This window comes from Pogoniulus pusillus, chromosome Z, assembly GCF_015220805.1.
Source record: "Pogoniulus pusillus isolate bPogPus1 chromosome Z, bPogPus1.pri, whole genome shotgun sequence".
Lineage (NCBI taxonomy): Eukaryota > Metazoa > Chordata > Aves > Piciformes > Lybiidae > Pogoniulus > Pogoniulus pusillus.
In genome coordinates, this window is record NC_087309.1 from 4,865,307 (window position 1) to 4,884,642 (window position 19,336).

The 19,336-nt window shown below is 44.0% G+C and overlaps 1 protein-coding gene across 1 annotated transcript in view; it reads left to right on the plus strand.

Annotated features, from left to right (window-relative positions):
* FGF10 (fibroblast growth factor 10) overlaps positions 1-19,336 on the plus strand; it is a 100,207-nt gene that overhangs the window by 74,265 nt on the left and 6,606 nt on the right. Inside the window, exon 4 of the mRNA XM_064140064.1 lies at positions 16,055-16,158. Coding sequence (XP_063996134.1) covers positions 16,055-16,158 — 104 coding nt within the window. The remainder of the gene's footprint in view (positions 1-16,054; positions 16,159-19,336) is intronic.

Here is a 19,336-nt window from a genome sequence, read left to right on the forward strand (position 1 = left end):
GATTGAGGAAGCACTTTTAGTGATGCAGCAGACCACCCTGGAAGGTGTGGATGTGATTGTCGTCCAGTTTTCACTGGATGGCCTGGAGGCCAGGTGCTCTCTGCAATGTTAGACAATGTTGTAAGTAAAGGTGTCTCTGAGCCTGACATAAAAGTACATAGAGAAGAGGGGAGGTCCTTTGCCTGCCCTTCACATGTCCTCTGACAAGGATTCTGCTCGGATCAGAGCAGAGAAGCTGGAAAGAGAGTATCAAACCTTCTGAGTCTGATTTTCTGTTAGATGTCCTGGGCATGGTTTTGTCAGTGTTTGTGCAAAGTACTTACACAGTTCAAGGAATGAGAGAGCTAAAAAAAATTCAGCAACCTGGGCTGGGGAAATAAGAGTTTGTATGAAAGAGCAAGACATGAGGTGCAAGCATGTGTGAGTAGATCACATAATCCTGCTTGCAAAGCATGCTCATTAGCTGCTATCTGAGGATGTCAGCAGGGAAGATGGGAATCAGTGTAGAAGGACACGTGAAAAATAATGAAAGCAGGAAAGTGTGAGGTGATTGTGCTCTGCAGATCAGCCTTTTAAGTTTCTGTGCAGGATTGACGATTTTGTCACCCTGCTTTTTTGATGAGGTGTTGAAAGAATGTTTAAGAAGACACTGCTTATCACTGCTCATCAAAGTTTAAAAGGAGCTGTTTGTACTAGCAGGCTGAAGATACCAGCTCCAGCCAGGTTTCAAGGCAGTCAAGTATTAAAGATGAAAACACTGTGAAAGACATGTATCATGTGTCTGCACTGTATTAGTCAATAGTTTACATCTGTGTGCAAGAGACTTGGTTACTTGCTTCAGCATTTCAGGATACTTTTAATGATGAAGTGTACAAAGTATTTGAGATACATTACAGATCTAGGATCCAGTTTTTAAAGTGGAAAGCTGATCACATAGCATTCTGACAAGAATAATATGGTTATGGAATGGTATCTTTTTGATTGCTTGGAATTTAGGATGGATCAAGTACATTATTTATTATATATATAATAATAAATGTATATAATTATTTATCCCAGAAGAAAAAAAAAATAAATCCAGTGGACAAAGCAATGTTAAACAAAGGTCACCAAGCTCTTTCCAGCTCCTAAACTGTTGGTTCCTAACATCTTAGAAGCATAGAATCAATCAGGTTAGAAGAGACTTCCAAGATCAGCCAGTCCAACCTAGCACCCAGCCCTATCCAATCAACCAGTCCATGGCACTAAGTGCCCCAGCCAGGCTTTGCTTCAACACCTCCAGGGACAGTGACTCCACCACCTCCCTGGGCAGCCCATTCCAATGGCAAATCACTCTCTCATATCACAGAATCACAGAACCTTAGAGGCTGGATGGGACCTCCAGAGATTGTTGAGTCCAACCTCCCCTGCCAAGACAGGATCCCCTAAGATACTTTGCACAGGACCATGTGCAGGCTGGGTCTGAAAGTCCAACAAGGAGTGACAAGTCTCAGTTAACTTCTTTTTATTCACTCCAAGACGGTGAAAATTGTTGTAATGATTGTGTCTTTCAATAAATATTTTGTCAGGAAAAGTTTAATCAGTAGTTTGTTTACAAAGCACCCACAGAGTTATGAGCTACTCACAATCTATGATCTTGAGTCATATGTGACATTGACTCAAGCTATGTAAACATGAATATTAGGGTAAGAGATCTGCCTTTTATTTGACCACATTCAGGTAAAGGAAGACAATATTTTGGATATGGAGTCAGGGTCAGGTGGGGGGCTACAAGGGGCATGCAAGAGTTAGGAATTCTTAAATACATGAAATGCTGTTTGCAGTCATTTTCTTAATGCTGATCATCATACAACTGCCATAATATAATCTTCTCAGATATTGCTTCTGTTCACACAGTCATAGAATCATAGAATGGTTTAGGTTGTAAGGGACCTCAAAGATCATCCAGTTCCAACCCCCCTTTGTCCCCCCATAGGCAGGGACACCTCCCACTAGAACAGGTTGCTCAAGGTCTCATCCAACCTGGCCTTGAACACCTCTGGGGAGGGAACAGCCACAACCTCCCTGAGCAACCTGTGCCAGTGTCTCACCACCCTCAGTGGAAATAACTTCTTCCTAGCATCCAGTTTCAGTCTCCCTTCTGCCAGTTTAAACCCATTACTCATCCTGTCATTACAAGACCTTGTTAGTAGTCTCTCCTCATTCTTCTTGTAGCTCTCTTCAGACATTGGAAGGCCACTCCAAGGGCTCCTCGAAGCCTTCTCTCCAGGTTGCAGAGCCCCAACTCTCTCAGCCTGTCCTCATAGGAAAGCTGCTGCAGCCCTTTTTGAGCATCTTGGTGGCCTCCTCTGGACTGGCTACAGGAGTTCCATGTCCTCCTTGTGTTGGGGGCTCCAGAGCTGCACCCAGGACTCCAGTCACTGTAAAGTTTCTTTTTAAAATGTTATTATTATGACCAAGCTGTGTTGTGAATATTAGTGGCACTGCAAAAGAACATTGCTGGAAATGTTGGTGAGTAGCTACCACCAAAGAGAGTTATGTGAAAAGGAGTGATCATTACAGGCATCCAAAGGTGATCTTGTATTATAAACATGTGGATCCCATTTAAAATACTATGAATTCCTATGTGAGGCAAAGATCCCCAGAAGTATCAGATAGTTGTTGATGCAGTGGGTAAGTGCATTTGGCAGCTTTCTGATTTGCAGAAGAAACCATGGAATCACAGAAACATTCAGGTTGGAAAAGACCCTCAGGATCGCCAAGTCCAACCGATAAGCTTGGTCTGTGAGATTCACCCTAAACCATAACCCCAAGCATCACATCCAAACGACTTCTAAATACATCCAGGGTTGCTGACTCAACCACTTCCCTGGGCAGCCCGTTAATGCTAATCATAGAATCATAGAATCAACCAGCTTGGAAAAGACCTCCAAGATTAGCCAGGCCAACCTAGCACCCAGCCCTAGCCAGTCATCCAGACCATGGCACTAAGTGCCTCAGCCAGGCTTTGCTTCAACACCTCCAGGGTAGTGACTCCACCACCTCCCTGGGTAGCCCATTCCAATGCCAATCACTCTCTGTGTCAACAACTTCCTCCTAACATCCACCCTAGACCTCCCCCGGCACAACTTGAGACTGTGCCACTCGTTCTATTGCTGGTTGCCTGGCAGAAGAGACCAACCCCACCTGGCTACAGCCTCCCTTCAGGTAGTTGTAGCCTTTTTTTCCTTTAGAGAAACATGGCAGTAGAATGGTACTACTAGGAACTGCACCCAGTCGTGGCTTCTTACAGAGGAGTCTGTAGACCCTTGTGATTTCTGTATTTTACCCCATTATTAGTTCTTTATGCCCCTACAGATTTCAGGAGGGGATCTTAATTGCCACAGGAGTGTAATGCGTGTTGAAAGGTTTGTGGTACATTTATGCAGTTTCCTTCTGTCCCCTGCCTTTCACAAGAAAAAAAGATAAGTATTTGAGACCAGCAAATGGGAGACCATACTTTTACAGTCCTGTTGTCTTACATGATGGGGAGTCAAGTCGAGATTCATCTTAAGAACAAATGAGGCTCAAATTAAACATAACTGTTGAAAGAAACTGTTGTCTCGATTTCATGTGCAGCTGTGCAGCCTTAGCTAGATAAAACGGCTACAGCATGCATCAGACAGTCCCAGTAGGAGGAAACAAACAATTTGGATAGATCATTGACAAACAATTAGCAGAGGGCATCTGTAGCACAATGAAGTCTCACAACTTCTATGCAGCATTTGGTAGGGATACCTCACAGGTTTAGAATATCTGTGGAGAGGGAGATTCCACAACCCCCCACCCGAGCATCCTGTTCCAGTGTTCTGTCACCTTCACAGGGTAAAAAATCCTCCTCATGTTCCTTCTTCCTATTCTTCAGCTTCCAGCCATTGCCCCTTGTCCTGGCACTGGGCATCACCCAGCAGAGCCTGCCTCCAGCCTCCTGGCACTCACCTTTACATACTGATAACCATTGCTGAGGTCACCTCTCAGTCTCCTCTTCTCCAAGCAGCACGGCCCCAGCTGCCTCAGGCTCTCCTCCTAACAGAGATGTTCCATTCCCTTCATCATCTTTGTGGTTCTTTGTTAGACTCTCTCAAGCAGTTTTATGTCCCTCTTGAACTGGGGGGCCTAGAACTGGACTCAGTATTCCAGATGAGGCTTCAGCAGGGCAGAGTAGAGGAGCAGGAGAACCTCTCTTGATCTACTAATCATCACTCTTCTAATACACCCCAGAATGGCATTGCCCATCTTGGCCACAAGTGCATATTGCTGGCTAATGGTCAACCTTCCATCAACTAGGACCCCCAAAATACCTGTTTATATGTCTGTACATACTCTGACCACTTTAGCAGTGGAGTTCACTTCCATCTGCTCATACTTGTCAATGCCTGAGTAATGACTGACTCAATTGAATTAAAATTTGTGCCCCATTTCTGGAACACAAACCCTATGAGGAGAGGCTGAGGGAGCTGGGGTTGTTTAGCCTGGAGAAGAGGAGGCTCAGGGGTGACCTCATTGCTGTCTACAACTACCTGAAGGGAGGCTGTAGCCAGGTGGGGTTGGTCTCTTCTGCCAGGCAACCAGCAACAGAAGAAGGGGACACAGTCTCAAGTTGTGCCAGAGGAGGTCTAGGCTGGATGTTAGGAGGAAGTTGTTGTCAGAGAGAGTGATTGGCATTGGAAAGGGCTGCCTAGGGAGGTGGTGGAATCACTGTGCCTGGAGGTGTTGAAGCAAAGCCTGGCTGAGGCACTTAGTGCCATGGTCTGGTTGATTGGCCAGGGCTGGGTGCTGGGTTGGCCTGGCTGATCTTGGAGGTCTCTTCCAACCTGGTTGATTCTATGATGCTATGATTTGAAACTGTACGTACTGCATCTACTAGAAGCTCCTGCTGCTCAGTCAGTGTCCTTCCTGAGACTGCAGGTGGTGGACAGCTACTTCTCCTGGCAGTCCTTCTGCAGCTCCGCTGCCTACGTGCCTTGAGCACTTGGATGAACTAAAATATATCAGCCTTAGCTCCACACAGTTTCTTTCAATTTTCATTATTCACACTAAATTCTATACCACAGGTAAAAAGAAGGAGATGTATGGAATGGTCACGGATGTGAAAAGCAGCTCAAGATTACACCCGGGTTGGAATAGGCAGCTATGCACACAGAAATTTTCCTGAGCTGTGCTTGTCTCTTCAAAGCCTTCCATGCTCCTGCCTAGTTCTGTGGAGACCTAGAAATTTAAGATTTGGCAGAAATCCCGGGTGCCTGGTCCTGTCTACTAAGTGGAAACATATATGGACTGCCAATTTTCGATTAGGATTTGGATTGGGATCCAAGTTTCCTTATAAACACATGAAGTAATCTTTCTGCTCAATTCAGTACCCATCAGGCCTTAGTTAGAACATCGGTCCAGTCTTGGGCACTGCACCTCAAAAAAATTAGCCAGTTGGAAAAGGACCAGAAAGCAAGCAATAGGAGGTCTAGGAAATATATACTACTATGATTGACTGCAAAAACTTGGACTGTTTAGTCCTTAGGGGTTTAGATTGATTTGTTTTCTATTGAGAGTTATTTCCAAGACAGATCATTCCAATTATTTTGTTTATATTGCTGCTCCACAAACAGTTATGTTTGAAGGGTTGGTGAACTTCAGCACAGAGACAGGAAAATGTATCTGGGGGAAGGGAGGGCTGAAGCTCCCTAAGTTATCTTTGTCAAGAAATCTAACAAGTCAGGTAACTGCAATCGTGCATCTAACCATACATGCTGAGTGGGAGTGTTTTGGTTTCCTTTTTCCTTCTCTCTTAGCACATGAAATGCTACTATTCCTTGTTTGATAAGAGTCACTCTAACTGATAAGCCCCAGCCCAGAAACAGATCAGATAATCACAGAATCGTAGAATCATCAGGTTGGAAGAGACCTCCAAGATCATCCAGTCCAACCTAGCACCCAGCCCTAATGACTGCTAACACTGTGTCTAATCTATCAGTGGTCAAATCTTTTAGTGTTGGTGTCAAGCATGCTGAGATGTTCAGGCCCTTGTCTGTTTCATTTATCTGCCTACATGCCATGGAGTCATAGAATCACAGAATCATAGAATCAACCAGGTTGGAAGAGACCTCCAAGATCATCCAGTCCAACCTAGCACCCAGCCCTAGCCAATCAACTAGACCATGGCACTAAGTCTTCCCATCTTGGCTCTTTTCACTGTCAAGAAGGAAAACTAACAGCTAACTGTGATCCTGAATTAATTGTTTATTTTACAACTCAGGATGTATGATGGCCAAATTGTTTCCTGGCATTCTTGTAGCTAAACTTAAACTCCTCTTTTGATAGCAGCTCTCACTGGTACATCACTAATCAGGTTCTCTCTTCCTGTGTAGCCTACTGCTGCCATTCTTCCTTCTACTTGGTCTACAGAAGACTGTTGGTTGAGTTGTCCTTACTTCTCTCTGAAATTAAAGCCATAAAAGAAAGAGATAAGGAAAGGAAAAGTAGTTCAGTTCCCTCTAATCCCCTTATTGGCTTAAGAAAGGGCTGCAGTAATTAGTCTTTTACATAGAATCATAGAACCGACCAGGTTGGAAGAGACCTCCAAGATCATCCAGTCCAACCTAGCACCCAGTCCCATCCAGTCAACTAGACCATGGCACCAAGTGCCTCATCCAGTCTTCTCTTGAACATCTCCAGGGATGGTGACTCCACCACCTCCCTGGGCAGCCCATTCCAATGCCAAGCTCTCTCTCTGCCAACAGCTTCCTTTTAACATCCAGCCTAGACTTCCCCCAGCACAATTTGAGACTGTGTCCCTTTGTTCTATTGATAGTTGTCTGGGACAAGAGACCAACCTGCACCTGACTACAGCTTCCCTTCAGGTAGTGGTATAATCCATGCTGTGTGGCAGCAAAGCATTTAAAATCACCTCTGCTAAGGGAGGCAATGCACAGTGGAGACTTTGCATCTTATGCTGATATTACATGAAGGCCCAGACATCCTGTTCCCAGAGCCTTCCATAATAGTGAATGTATATCTCAGGCTTCTCCAAATGCATGATGTGTGAGAACTGAACTGTAAAGTGCATGGGATATCCACACTCTGGATAGATGATACATTTGCAGCTTACTTTGTGGTCTTTAAGTACTTTCACTTCTAATGTAGAGCAGGAGGGATGGAGGTCTCAGGAAATATTAAACGATGACAACAAAAACCCTCCTAAATTAATTGCACTTTGCAAAACTTGCAGTTTTAAGTCGAAGTTCAGGTTATGGTTTAGGCTGGTTAATACTTGAGATTGCTGATCCTAACTGTAAATTAAGCTGTGTTCCAAAGAAAATCACTGAGCCTGTAAGATTGCACTTCAGGGTAACTACTTTGCTTCATTGAAAAAGCTTCCAAACGTGAGTCTTGTGTGCTGGCTTGAGGACAACTTGAGCCCATCCTCAGTTTCTGAGATTTACCTTTTACTCCACTATCTCACTCTTCCTATTGTCAATAGTTCCTATGCAAAAATAAATAAAAGATAGGAATAGCAATACAGATTCTCATTGCTGTCTACAACTACCTGAAGGGAGATTGTAGCCAGGTGGGGGTTAATGTCATCTCCCAGACAACCAGCAACAGAACAAGGGGACACAATCTCAAGTTGTGCTGGGGGAAGTATAGGCTGGATGTTAGGAAGAAGTTCTTCCCAGAGAGAGTGATTGGCATTGGAATGGGCTGCCCAGGGAGGTGGTGGAGGCACCGTCCCTGGAGGTGTTGAAGCAAAGCCTGGCTGAGGCACTTAGTGCCATGGTCTGGTTGACTGGCTAGTGCTGGGTGCTAGGTTGGACTGGTTGATCTCGGAGGCCTCTTCCAACCTGGTTGATTCTATGATTCTGTGATTTGGGAATGTTTTTGACTTGTGTTTCATGAGTATAAATGAAGAAACAATGGAAGCAGAGGCCTCATATTCCCTTAGCCCATCACTCTGTCATGACCACATTCAACTAGTCTTTTAATTTCTCCAAACTACTCTTCTTCAGGCCACCTACTAAAAGCATCTTTTTGAACTATCAGATCTTTAACCTTATGCCTTACCATCAATGCCACTCAAAGATGTCCCATCAGAGAGGCTTCTGGAGGGTACTGCAAAGACAATTTTCAGTCACCCACCAGCTGCCTTCGCAGGTCCAGCATGCTTCTTGTCACAGTTTGGGAAATTGGAAAGTTTTGGGAGGCTCTCAGTCATCATCACATTCCATCCAGTTGAACTCACTCTTCATCTGTGGTATTTCTGCACACAGAAGAAAAAGCAAGGGAGGGAGGGAGGGACTGCCTGTGGATTGCCACGTATGTGGGATAATCTCTGAGAGGGGAAGGAAGATGCAAAGTGGTCCTGCTGCTCTACACGAAGAGGACTGTAACTAGGTTTGCAGATGTTTCAAGTCTCGTTTAAGAACTTACAATACAAATGATGCAGCTGATGAAAAATGGCCACTGCCTCACCCTACAAAGAAATTGGATTTGGTCCCAGAATCGAGTGGTTCTCGTGGCATGCTATGTTTGGATCCATAGCAGTACAGCCTTGATAATACATATGGTACTCTGGCAAGTTGTCTTCCCTAACAAATTGCTTGACATAATTTCACTCAAGTTCTAGGATACTTTGTACCTTTTTCTTCTGCTTCACTTCATCAGCGTTTTTTTATGAAATCTTAGGACATTTGGAATTAGCACACAGAATTATGTAAGTGCAATTTTTCACTTCTGTTTTTGTATAGTCCCTCTGTGCAGAGCAAAACAGCCAGTCAGCTTTCTGTTATCTTGTCCTCTCTATAATGATCACTTCTATAAACTATTAAAAAAGATAGTTAATATTTAAGTCAAATACATTTGAGTTTTGTTGGAAATAAATCTCAAGCCTTTGGGACCTGTAAAGAGGCCACATGTGTAGCTGCAGGGCACATCTTAAGTTGATATTTGAAATGTTTTTAATTACAGTGAGTTGGAAATGGTTTGGGTATTGAAAGCTATGTTTTGAAAGCAGTGGATGTGATCAGAGGAGATTAGATAGAATTGTTGAAGTTTGCAGAGTTATGGTTGTAAAATAATGGTGTTCTGTCTGCTTTAAAACCGTAATGGAAGAGACAGCACTTTTCATTTTTTAACTGTTTTGTTTTCCTGCCCAAGTTCCTAAAAAAAAAAAAGCATCATGGAACCAGAAATGAGTAACTACTAACAAATGTTTTCTCCCCAATAATACTAATATTTTTCAGTGCTTATTATCAGTCCTAAAGACAAATCACGTTATGATTCGCTTTACGCGTTTCCTGGGAGTGGAAAATTTTAAGGCATGAAAAAGAACACAAAAGCACTGATATAAAGTCATTTGAAAGGAACATACAAGGATGTGTGTTGAAATGCTTTTGCTGGTTTCAGTCTTCACAGAAACAAAAGTAGGAGCTCCAAAGAGAAGCTAACAGTGATTGGAAGAGAGCAAGAACAGTACTCAGCACTGGTCAGGCCACAGCTTGAGTACTGTGTCTAGTTCTGGGCTCCTCAGTTTAAGAAAGATGTTGAGGTACTGGAACGTGTCCAGAGAAGGGCAGCAAGGCTGGTGAGGGGCCTGGAGCACAGCCCTGTGAGGAGAGGCTGAGGGAGCTGGGGGTGTGCAGCCTGGAGAAGTGGAGGCTCAGGGGTGACCTCATTACTGTCTACAACTACCTGAAAGGAGGTTGTAGCCAGGTGGGGTTGGCCTCTTCTGCCAGACACCTAGTGATAGAACAAGAAGATAAAGCCTCAAGCTGTGCCAGGGCAGGTTCAGACTGGATATTAGGAGGAAGTTCTTCACAGAGAGAGTGATTGGAATTGGAATGGGCTGCCCAGGGAGGTGGTGGAGTCACCATCCCTGGAGGTGTTTAAAAAGAGACTGCATGAGGCACTTAGTACCATGGTTTATTTGACTGGATAGGGTTAGGTGATAGGTTGAACTGGATGATCTTGGAGGTCTTTTCCAACCTGGTTAATTCTGTAATTTTGTTGAACACAACAGAATATCCACAATAATCTGGCATCCTTTTAGTCATGTTGTCTATCACTACACATAGACTGTTACTTAAAAGTCTACAGCTCTTGAAGAACATGAAATTTTGCAGTGTCAAGATTGTGGAAATGGTATTTTTATTATAGTGTTATAGAAGTCAAATTATGATCTATGACTCCACTAAAACAGGTTTAAGGAAATAACAAAACTTTTTTGCACTCTGAAAGATGCCAGCTCCATTAAATCTTGAAAACACTACAGTTTTAAGCTTCATCTTTATGTCTTTTTCTTAAATATACTGTGGTGGTTTGAAGCTAATTGGAATGAGCTGGCTGGGGTGGTGGTGGAGCTGCTGTCCCTGGAGGTATCACAGTATCACAGTATCAACAAGGTTGGAAGAGACCTCACAGATCATCAAGTCCAACCCTTTACCACAATTCTCAAGGCTAAACCATGGCACCAAGTGCCACGTCCAATCCTGCCTTGAACAGCTCCAGGGACGGCAGCAATTAATGCCATGGACTGGTTGACTAGACAGGGCTGGGTGATAGATTGGACTGACCTTGAGGGTCTCTTCCAACCTGGTTGATTCTGTGATCTTAATGAGATAAATTAGGCTACAGGCTGTGAAAATGAAACAATGGTGTTGTCTACTTCACTCATAGGCTTGCTGAGATGTATTAAAACAAGGACACAAACATAGATGTCTGTCAGTGTCTGTGTTTTCTCCCTGGGCCTACCCTGTTCTGCTTGGATCTGTGTAACCCAACTAATCATTCTACTATTAACCACCCTGGCCAATCCTTCCAACTCACCTTGCACATAAGACAAAGTCTGGGATAAGGTAGAGGGGTAGGAAGGAGGTGGAAGTGTGGTTCGGAGCCCCTCCTGGGGACTCTAGTTTCTGGGAAGGGTGTTGTGTTTCTGCACTACTTTTCACTTGTATATTTCTGTATATAGCTGTAAATAATTGTATATATCTGCTGTGGATATAAAGCTTCATTCCTTACCTTCCAGCTTGGCTGAGTCTAGTCTGGGTGAATTCATATTGTGTGGGGGTGTGGGTTACTCCCAAACCATCACATATACTTTTATATATATATATATATACTTTATATATATATACTTTATATATATATATATATATATATATACTTTTATATATAAACTTACATTCCTCATAAGTTTAATAACAACTACAACAATAATCAAATATGTATTTCCACTCTTAAATCCAGTCTGTTTCAAAGTTCTGAAAAGTCTTTATGAATTGTGCTTGTAGATCCATGTCAGATAAGTTGATGCTGGGCCTGTTTAGCCTGGAGAAGAGGAGGCTCAGGGGTGATCTTATTACTGTCTACAACTACCTGAAAGGGCATTGTAGCCAGGTGGGGGGTGGCCTCTTCTCCCAGGTAACCAGCAATAGAACAAGGGGACACAGTCTCAAGTTGTGTCAGGGGAGGTATAGGCTGGATGTTAGGAAGAAGATCTTCACAGAGAGAGTGGTTTCCCATTGGAATGGGCTGCCCAGGGAGGTGGTGGAGGCACCGTCCCTGGGGGTCTTCAAGAAAAGCCTGGATGAGGCACTTAGTGCCATGGTCTAGTTGATTGGGTAGGGCAGGGTGATAGGTTGGACTGGCTGATCTTGGAGGTCTCTTCCAACCTGGTTGATTCTATGATTCTATGATTCTATGCTCTTGTGCTGACCTTCAAAGTTTGCATCTACATCACTGGCACCTATGAAATGATTTATATTGCTTTCAGTAGATGTCTGTCAGACTCATAAGACAATCTCCTGAGAAAAATCTGTAATATTATTGAGTAATTTGAGGTCTGGACAAAAACTAGTTCTCTGCTTGTAAATATCATGCAGTTCCAGTGGAGCTTCCAGGGCTGCAGGGTTGATGAGTACCAAGGTGGGTCCCTGTTACCCAGTAGGTAATGGATCAAGAGTTTTACATTAATTTGAGAGATTCAAAATTTTGCCCTACAAAATATGTCATGAGTTAGAATATGCAAAATCTTAACTGAAAATTGTACCTTTTCCAGCTTCTGATTAGGCACACAGAAAACAAACCAAACCCAAGAAACAAAAATCCAGTATCTGTAACAAGTGGTGTTCCCCAGGGGTCACTGCTGGGTCCAGTCCTCTGCCATGTATTGATCAATGACCAGGGAGAGGACAGAATGTACCCTCAGATCCTTTGCTGGTGACACAGAGGAGAATGGCTGACACACCAGAAGGCTAAACCTCCATCCACTGTGATCTGGACAGGCTGGAGGCTTGCACAGCGAGTATCCTCATGAATTTCAACAAGGGCATGTTATCAGTACAGGTTAGGGGATGGCCTGCTGGAAAGCAGCTCTGAGGAAGAAGGCCTGGAAGTCATGGTGGACAACAGGATGACCATGAGCCGACAATGTGCCCCTGCTGTCAAGAAGACCAATGGCATCCTGGGGTGCATCAAGAAGACTTTGGCTACCAGGCTGAGGGAGGTTCTCCTCCCTCTCTGCTCTACCCCAGAAGTGCTGTGTCCAGTTCAAGAAAGACAGGGAATTGCTTGAAAGGGTGCAGAAAGGGCTGTGGAGGTTATTAGGGGACTAGATCATCTCTTTTATGAGGAAGGGCTGAGGGACTTTGGACTTTTTGGCCTAGAGAAGACTGAATGGGATCTTACCAATGCTTATAAATACTTACACACAGGATGGCTGTCAAGTGGATAGGGCCAGTTTATTTTTACTGATACTCCACAACAGGATGATAAGTAGTGGGCACCATCTTGACCACTGGAAGTGCCATCTAAACATGAGGAGAATCTTCTTTAGTTTGAGAGTGGTAAAGTACTGGGACAGGCTTCCCATAGAGGTGGTGGAGCGTCCATCTGGACTTTCACAGCCCACCTGGGCACCATCTGTGCAGCCTGCTGTAGGTTAGCATGCCCTGGCTGTGGTGTGGACTAGATGACCTCCAGATATCCCTTCCAATATCATTTTGTGATTCTGTGATCATTGGTGATGTGATCAAACTCATAATAGCTCCAAAGAACTCAGCTGCATTTGGCTCTGGATAAAGAGCACAATTAAGTGTAAACAGGCTGGTTTCCTTGGATGCAATGTAAATGTAGTAACAGTTCTCTTCATCACCTCCTTTCAGCCATTCCCACTGGGAATATTATGGATGATGATACTGCAAGTAAGCTTTACCAGATAATACAACTCTATTTTAATGAATTATATAAATACTTCTGTTGCTTTAACTCAGCTATTGTACTGAAGAACAGTACATTTCCATTCAAGTGCAAGACACTGAAAGTTAGTTCATTCTGTGCAACTTTCTTACTTAAGTACTGCTGTCCTTCAGCTGCAAATGTAATTGTCCATTGAGATGGTCTAGTGATGATATTGTTACAAGAATATCAGTAGTTATAAATATGTGAAGGGTGAGTACCAGGAGTCTGCAGCCAGGTTCTGCTGAGTGATGGCTGATGACAAGACAAGAGGCAATGGGTGGAAGCTGAGGCATAGGAAGTTTCATGTAAACATGAGGAGGATTTTTTTTCCCTTTGAGGGTGGCAGAACACTGGAACAGGCTGCCCAAGGCAGGTTATGGAGTCTCTCTCTCTAGAGATATTCAAAACCTGCCTGGACACATCCCTGTGAGCTCTGGTATAGGAGATCCTGCTCTAGCAGGGGGATTGGACTGGATGAACTTTGGAGGTCCCTTCCAGCTGCTGACATTCTGTGAGTCTGTGAATATGATTCAGTTTAATCCATCCCAAAGTAGACAGTAATAACGGCACTGTCTCTCCTGGGTTTCACTGGTTTTGTTACTGTACTTGTTAGTCTAGTTTTACCAGTGCCCTTCTTTGGGTTGCTGAAGTTAATTTCTATAAGAAGAATTAACTAAATTCTTCTCATCACTTTTTGGCACAGAAAAGGCAATAAACCCACATGTGTCCCATGTAAAAAGAAGTGGGCACTGTAGCAGTGTTCACCCCACATGCTTGGTCTGCAGTAGCTTGTCCTCCATGTAATTTAGGGCACGCTGCTTGACTCTGCAAGATTTTCAGCCCACATGCTTTAGGGCATGTCCCATGGGAGAAAAATATTAAAGATTACAGCTCTGCATTATTTCTCTCAATCTCAGATACATAAAATAGTATGTGGCTCATTTGCAATGGTAGACAAGTTAGCTTTAAAAGTAGGTATCGAGTCTGTAATAGTATGGGTAGTAGTTTGTTCATTTTGATATTCAGAAATCATAGAATCATAGAATTGACCAGGTTGGAAGAGACCTACAAGATCATCCAGTCCAAACTGTCACCCAGCCCTATCCAGTCAACCAGACCATGGCACTAAGTGCCTCAGCCAGGCTTTGCTTGAACACCATCAGGGATGGTGACTCCACCACCTCTCTGGGCAGCCCATTCCAGTGCCAATCACTCTCTCTGACAACAACTTCCTCCTAACATCCAGCCTAGACCTCCCTCAGCAGAACTTGAAAATGTGTCCCCTTGTTCCCTTGCTGGATGCCTGGGAAAAGAGACCAACCGCACCTGGCTACAGCCTCCTTTCAGGTAGTTGTAGACAGCAATGAGGTCTGCCCTGAGCCTCCTCTTCTGCAGGCTGCACAGTCCCAGCTCCCTCAGCCTCTCCTCACAGGGCTGTGCTCCAGGCCCCTCACCAGCTTTGTTGCCCTTCTCTGGACAGGTTCCAGTACCTCAACATGTCTCTTGAACTGAGGGGCCCAGAAATGGACACAAGACTCAAGGTGTGGTAATCAGAAGTCTCAGACCACGATTTTTAATAATGAGGTTTTTGCACAGTCATGAAGAGTATTACACAGAGGGAAAACAGGGAATCTGAAGTACTTAATAAATAACTAGCTACAATATAACAGACATTAAACTATACTGGAAAGAGAATCCTGCAGCCAATATGCTGCTTGCCCTCTAGTGAGACCTGAGAGGCTCTTTTCTGCTAAGGCAGAAGGCACAATAGAGTTCAGTTATAGAGACGCTTTTGAATACTTTTCTTACTAAATATTCTCTCTGCACTCCTGGAGCTGAATTACAGTTTCCAGGCAGTACCCAAACACTTGAAGGGAGTTCTGTTAGTGTCTCAACAGATGTCAAGGCTTCTAGATCTTTCCAGGCTCTAACAGGGTTCTGGAAGAGAGGCAGACAATCTCTGACCTGATCCTGGTTCCTCTTGGACTCCAGACTTATTATAAACAGTGCACAATGTTTCTGATATCTGGATGAGAAAGGTAGTGTGATGTTTAAAGTTAGTCTCAAGTTGTGCCCAGTCTCAAGTTGTGCCGGGGGAAGTCTAGGCTGGATGTTAGGAGGAAGTTGTTGGCAGAGAGAGTGATTGGCATTGGAATGGGCTGCCCAGGGAGGTGGTGGAGTCACCATCCCTGGAGGTGTTCAAGAAAAGACTGGATGAGGCACTTGGTGCCATGGTCTGGTTGATTGGATAGGGCTGGGTGCTAGGTTGGACTGGATGATCTTGGAGGTCTCTTCCAACCTGCTTGATTCTATGATTCTATGATATTCCAACATGTCAGCATGTTTGCTGAAAGTGAATTTATCAGCTCAGCACAGCCAAGAGATATTTAGTTTCTCTTAATGCCTTGCAAGGAATAAGTAGTTTAGCACTGTTTTTGAAGACTGGGGTAAATGTGACATTCTATTGACACATGCTATAGATTTCATTTAATTCTGAGGTTCAGATGTCTCCTCTGAGAAATTTGAGTAAACTCGGTGCTAAGAGGAATGGAGCTGCTTCAGTATTTGTGGGGTTTAAAATGCAAAGGTTAGCAAAAGAAACATAGTAATTGAAACAATGTCTGTGTATAATCTTGCAATGATGTAGGGAATAAATTTGCTAAATTTTGTTGTCCAGTTGGTTCCAACTATTAGAAGTTTAACATTTTTCAGTTCTCTTGTCTTCCCTGTAGCAAGAAAAATCCTCTAATGAAGTGTTTAAATAGCTCAATTTTTCTTTTTTTAGGCATACTGGAGATAACATCTGTAGAAATTGGAGTTGTGGCAGTTAAGTCCATTAAGAGCAACTATTACTTAGCCATGAACAAGAAAGGAAAGGTCTACGGCTCTGTAAGTATTTTTTAACTTCCCAGATGGAAGCCAGCATAATTACCTCTCATACCTACTGAAAATCCCTCTTCTCTGTGTGTTGGCACTAGTCACAGCTGAAGTAAGCTGCTCATCAAAAATCTATCCTCTGATAAACCAGCAGCCTCATCCTCCCCAAGCTCCACACATTCGTTAAACCCATAACATACCGAGTTAGCTGCTGGGGTTTGTTATGCATGGAACACCCCAGTAGCTTCAGTCAGGTATGTGCTGGTGTATGCAGGTGTTTGCTGCTACAGGGCTAATTGGAATATTTTAATGAGAGCAGTTAGATCATTTGCTGTGAAAATAAAGTAATAGTGATGTCTACATCACTCGTTTGTTCTGCTGAGAGATATGAAAACAAGAAACAAAAATGGTCAGTCTCTGTCTGGCTGCCACTTGCTTCACCAATTCCTCTGCCTGGACCTGTATAACTCTAATTGTTCTACTCCTAACTCCTTATCTGACCATCTCATCCCTGTACCTAAGACTTCTGTTGGGGATGGAAAGGAGGGGGAGTTAGTTTGAAAGCCCTCCTGGGCAGTTCTGCTATTTGGAGTTCTGTATTCCTTTTAACTTGTGTATTATCTGATTTTCTATGATAACTGTATGTAGTTGTAAATATCTGTTTATGTTGTGTATATATATGCTTGTATATTTGTGGCATGCTGTCAATACAGCTTCATTCCTTAACTTCCAGCCAGTCTGATGAATTATGGGGGGTACTCTGAAACCACCACATCTTTATTTCTTATAAAGTACTGGCCAATGGAGAGCATTCTAGAAAGTCTAATTATTAAGGCTGTTTTTACCCTGGTTTTCTGCAGTACGGTCACATTTAGCAGTAATTCTGTAGTCAGACACTTAGGTGTGTCTGCTCCATCAGCTGAAGTTCCCAAGATTTCAAGTACAATCCAATCTAAATGTCTCCTGGCACAGCTTGTGGCCATTTTCTCTTGTCTTACCACTTGGTACAAGGGAGAAGAGACCAATACCACAAGTTTTTTTAGCTAGTTGTAGGGGACAATGAGGTCTGCTCACACTCTTGTCCAGATTTAACAATTCCAGTTCCCTCAGCCACTCTTCACAGGTGTTCAAGAAAAGACTAGAAAGGACTGGATGGGGCACTTAGTGTCATGATCTGGTTGACTGGCTAGGGCTGGGTGATAGGTTGGACTGGATGATGTTGGAGGTCTCTTCCAACCTGCTGATTCTATGATTCACTAGACCTACTCCATCACACTTGTTCTTTACATCCGTTACCATCTTCGTTGCTGTCCTCTGGATGTGGTCCAGCAACTAAATGTCCTTTTGTTGTGGTGGGCCCAAAATTAAACACACTATTTGAGATGCAGCCTCCCCAGAGCCAAGTGCAGGGTCACAATCACTTCCCTGCTCCTGCTGTTCACACTATGTCTGATACAGGCTACTGTGATGTTGGCCTTCTTGGCCATCTGAGTACACTGCTGACTTTCAAACAGCGCCCCCCAGGTCCTTCGCTGCTGGGCAGCTTTCCAGCCACTCTGCCCTAAGCCTGTAGCATTGAATGAGGTTGATGTATCCCAAGTGCAGGACCTGCTACCTGGCCTTGCTAAATCTCATACAATTGACTTTGGTCCATCCAGCCAACATAGAATCATAGAATCATAGAATCAACCAGGTTGGAAGAGACCTCCAAGATCATCCAGTCCAACCTAGCACCCAGCCCTAACCAATCAACTGGACATCCTCCATCCAGCATAATGCCATCTGCAAACTTGATGGTGGTGCACTCAAGTCCCTTGTACAGATTTGATAAAGATGTTAACAAGAACTGGATCCAGTACTGATCCTTGGGGAACACCACTAGTGAGTGGCTGCCCACTAGGTTTATCTCCATTCGCCATCACTTTTTGGGGCCAGCTATCCAGCTAGTTCTTTATTCAGCAAATCATCCACCCACTCAAGTGCAGCCATGAGCAGCCACTTTTTCTATGAGGATGCTGTGAGAAATGATGCCAAAGGCTTTACTAAAGTCCAGATAAACAATAGCTATAGCCTTTTCTCCATCCACCTGGTGACAGAAGAAGATCAGGCTCATAAAACACAACCTGCTCATGGACCCATGCTCACTGGGCCTGTTCACCAGGCTCCCCTGCACACGCTGCGTGATGGCATGACCTTCCCCAGCACTGAGGTCAGACTGACAGGTCTGTAGTTCCCTGGGTCCTCCTTACTGCCATTCTTCTGGATGAGCATCATATCTACCTGGTTGATTCTGTGATTCTCTGATCTCCAATCAGGAGACTTCCCCAGATAGCCAGGACTGTTGGTAAATGATGTAAAGTGGCTTGGGAGCACTTCCACCAGCTCCCTCAGTAACCTCAGGTGTGTGTCATAGGGCCCCATAGACATATGTATGTATAAAGCGTGCAGCAGGTCACTAATCATCTCCTCTTGAATTATGGAGGCTTGGGGTCTTCATTCTGCTCCCTATCCCTCTCCTTCAGGTCAGAGATCTGGGTATTCAGTGAACAACTGGTGTTACTTCTAAAGGCTGAGGCAAAGAAAGTATTGAGTACATCCACCTTTCCTTCCTGTGTCCCACTTTGCACCCAGCAAAGGGCAGCTGTTCTCCTTAATCCTCCCTTTGTTGCTAATATCTTCATAGAATGATTTTCTGTCCTCAAGTTAATGTCTAATTGGGCTTTGGCCCTTTTAATTTTTTCCCTGTGCAGTTTCAGAATAATTTTGTAGTCCTCTTGAGTGCCCTGCCCCTTCTTCCAACAACCATAGACTCTCTTTTTTCTCACTAAACTGCAACCAGATCTCTCTATTCAGCCAGGCTGTCTTGGGGACAGCCTGTTCCTGTGCCTGTGTCCAGCACTTTCAGGACTGACCCCCAAGAGGCTCTCTTGACCAGTCTCCAGAACAGGACAAAGTCTGACTACTAGAAGTCCAAGGTGGCAGTTCTGCTGAGCCATCTCTGTACATCTCCTGCAACTAAGAGCTCTATCATTCTGTGATCACTGTGCCCAAGACAGCCTCCAGCTGTTAGGGATTCACAGATTGCTTTGGGTTGGAAGGGACCCTTGAAGGTCATCTTGTCCAATCTCTCTGCAGTGCATATGGACACCTCCAATTACATCAGGCTGCTAAGGGACACATCAGATCTGGT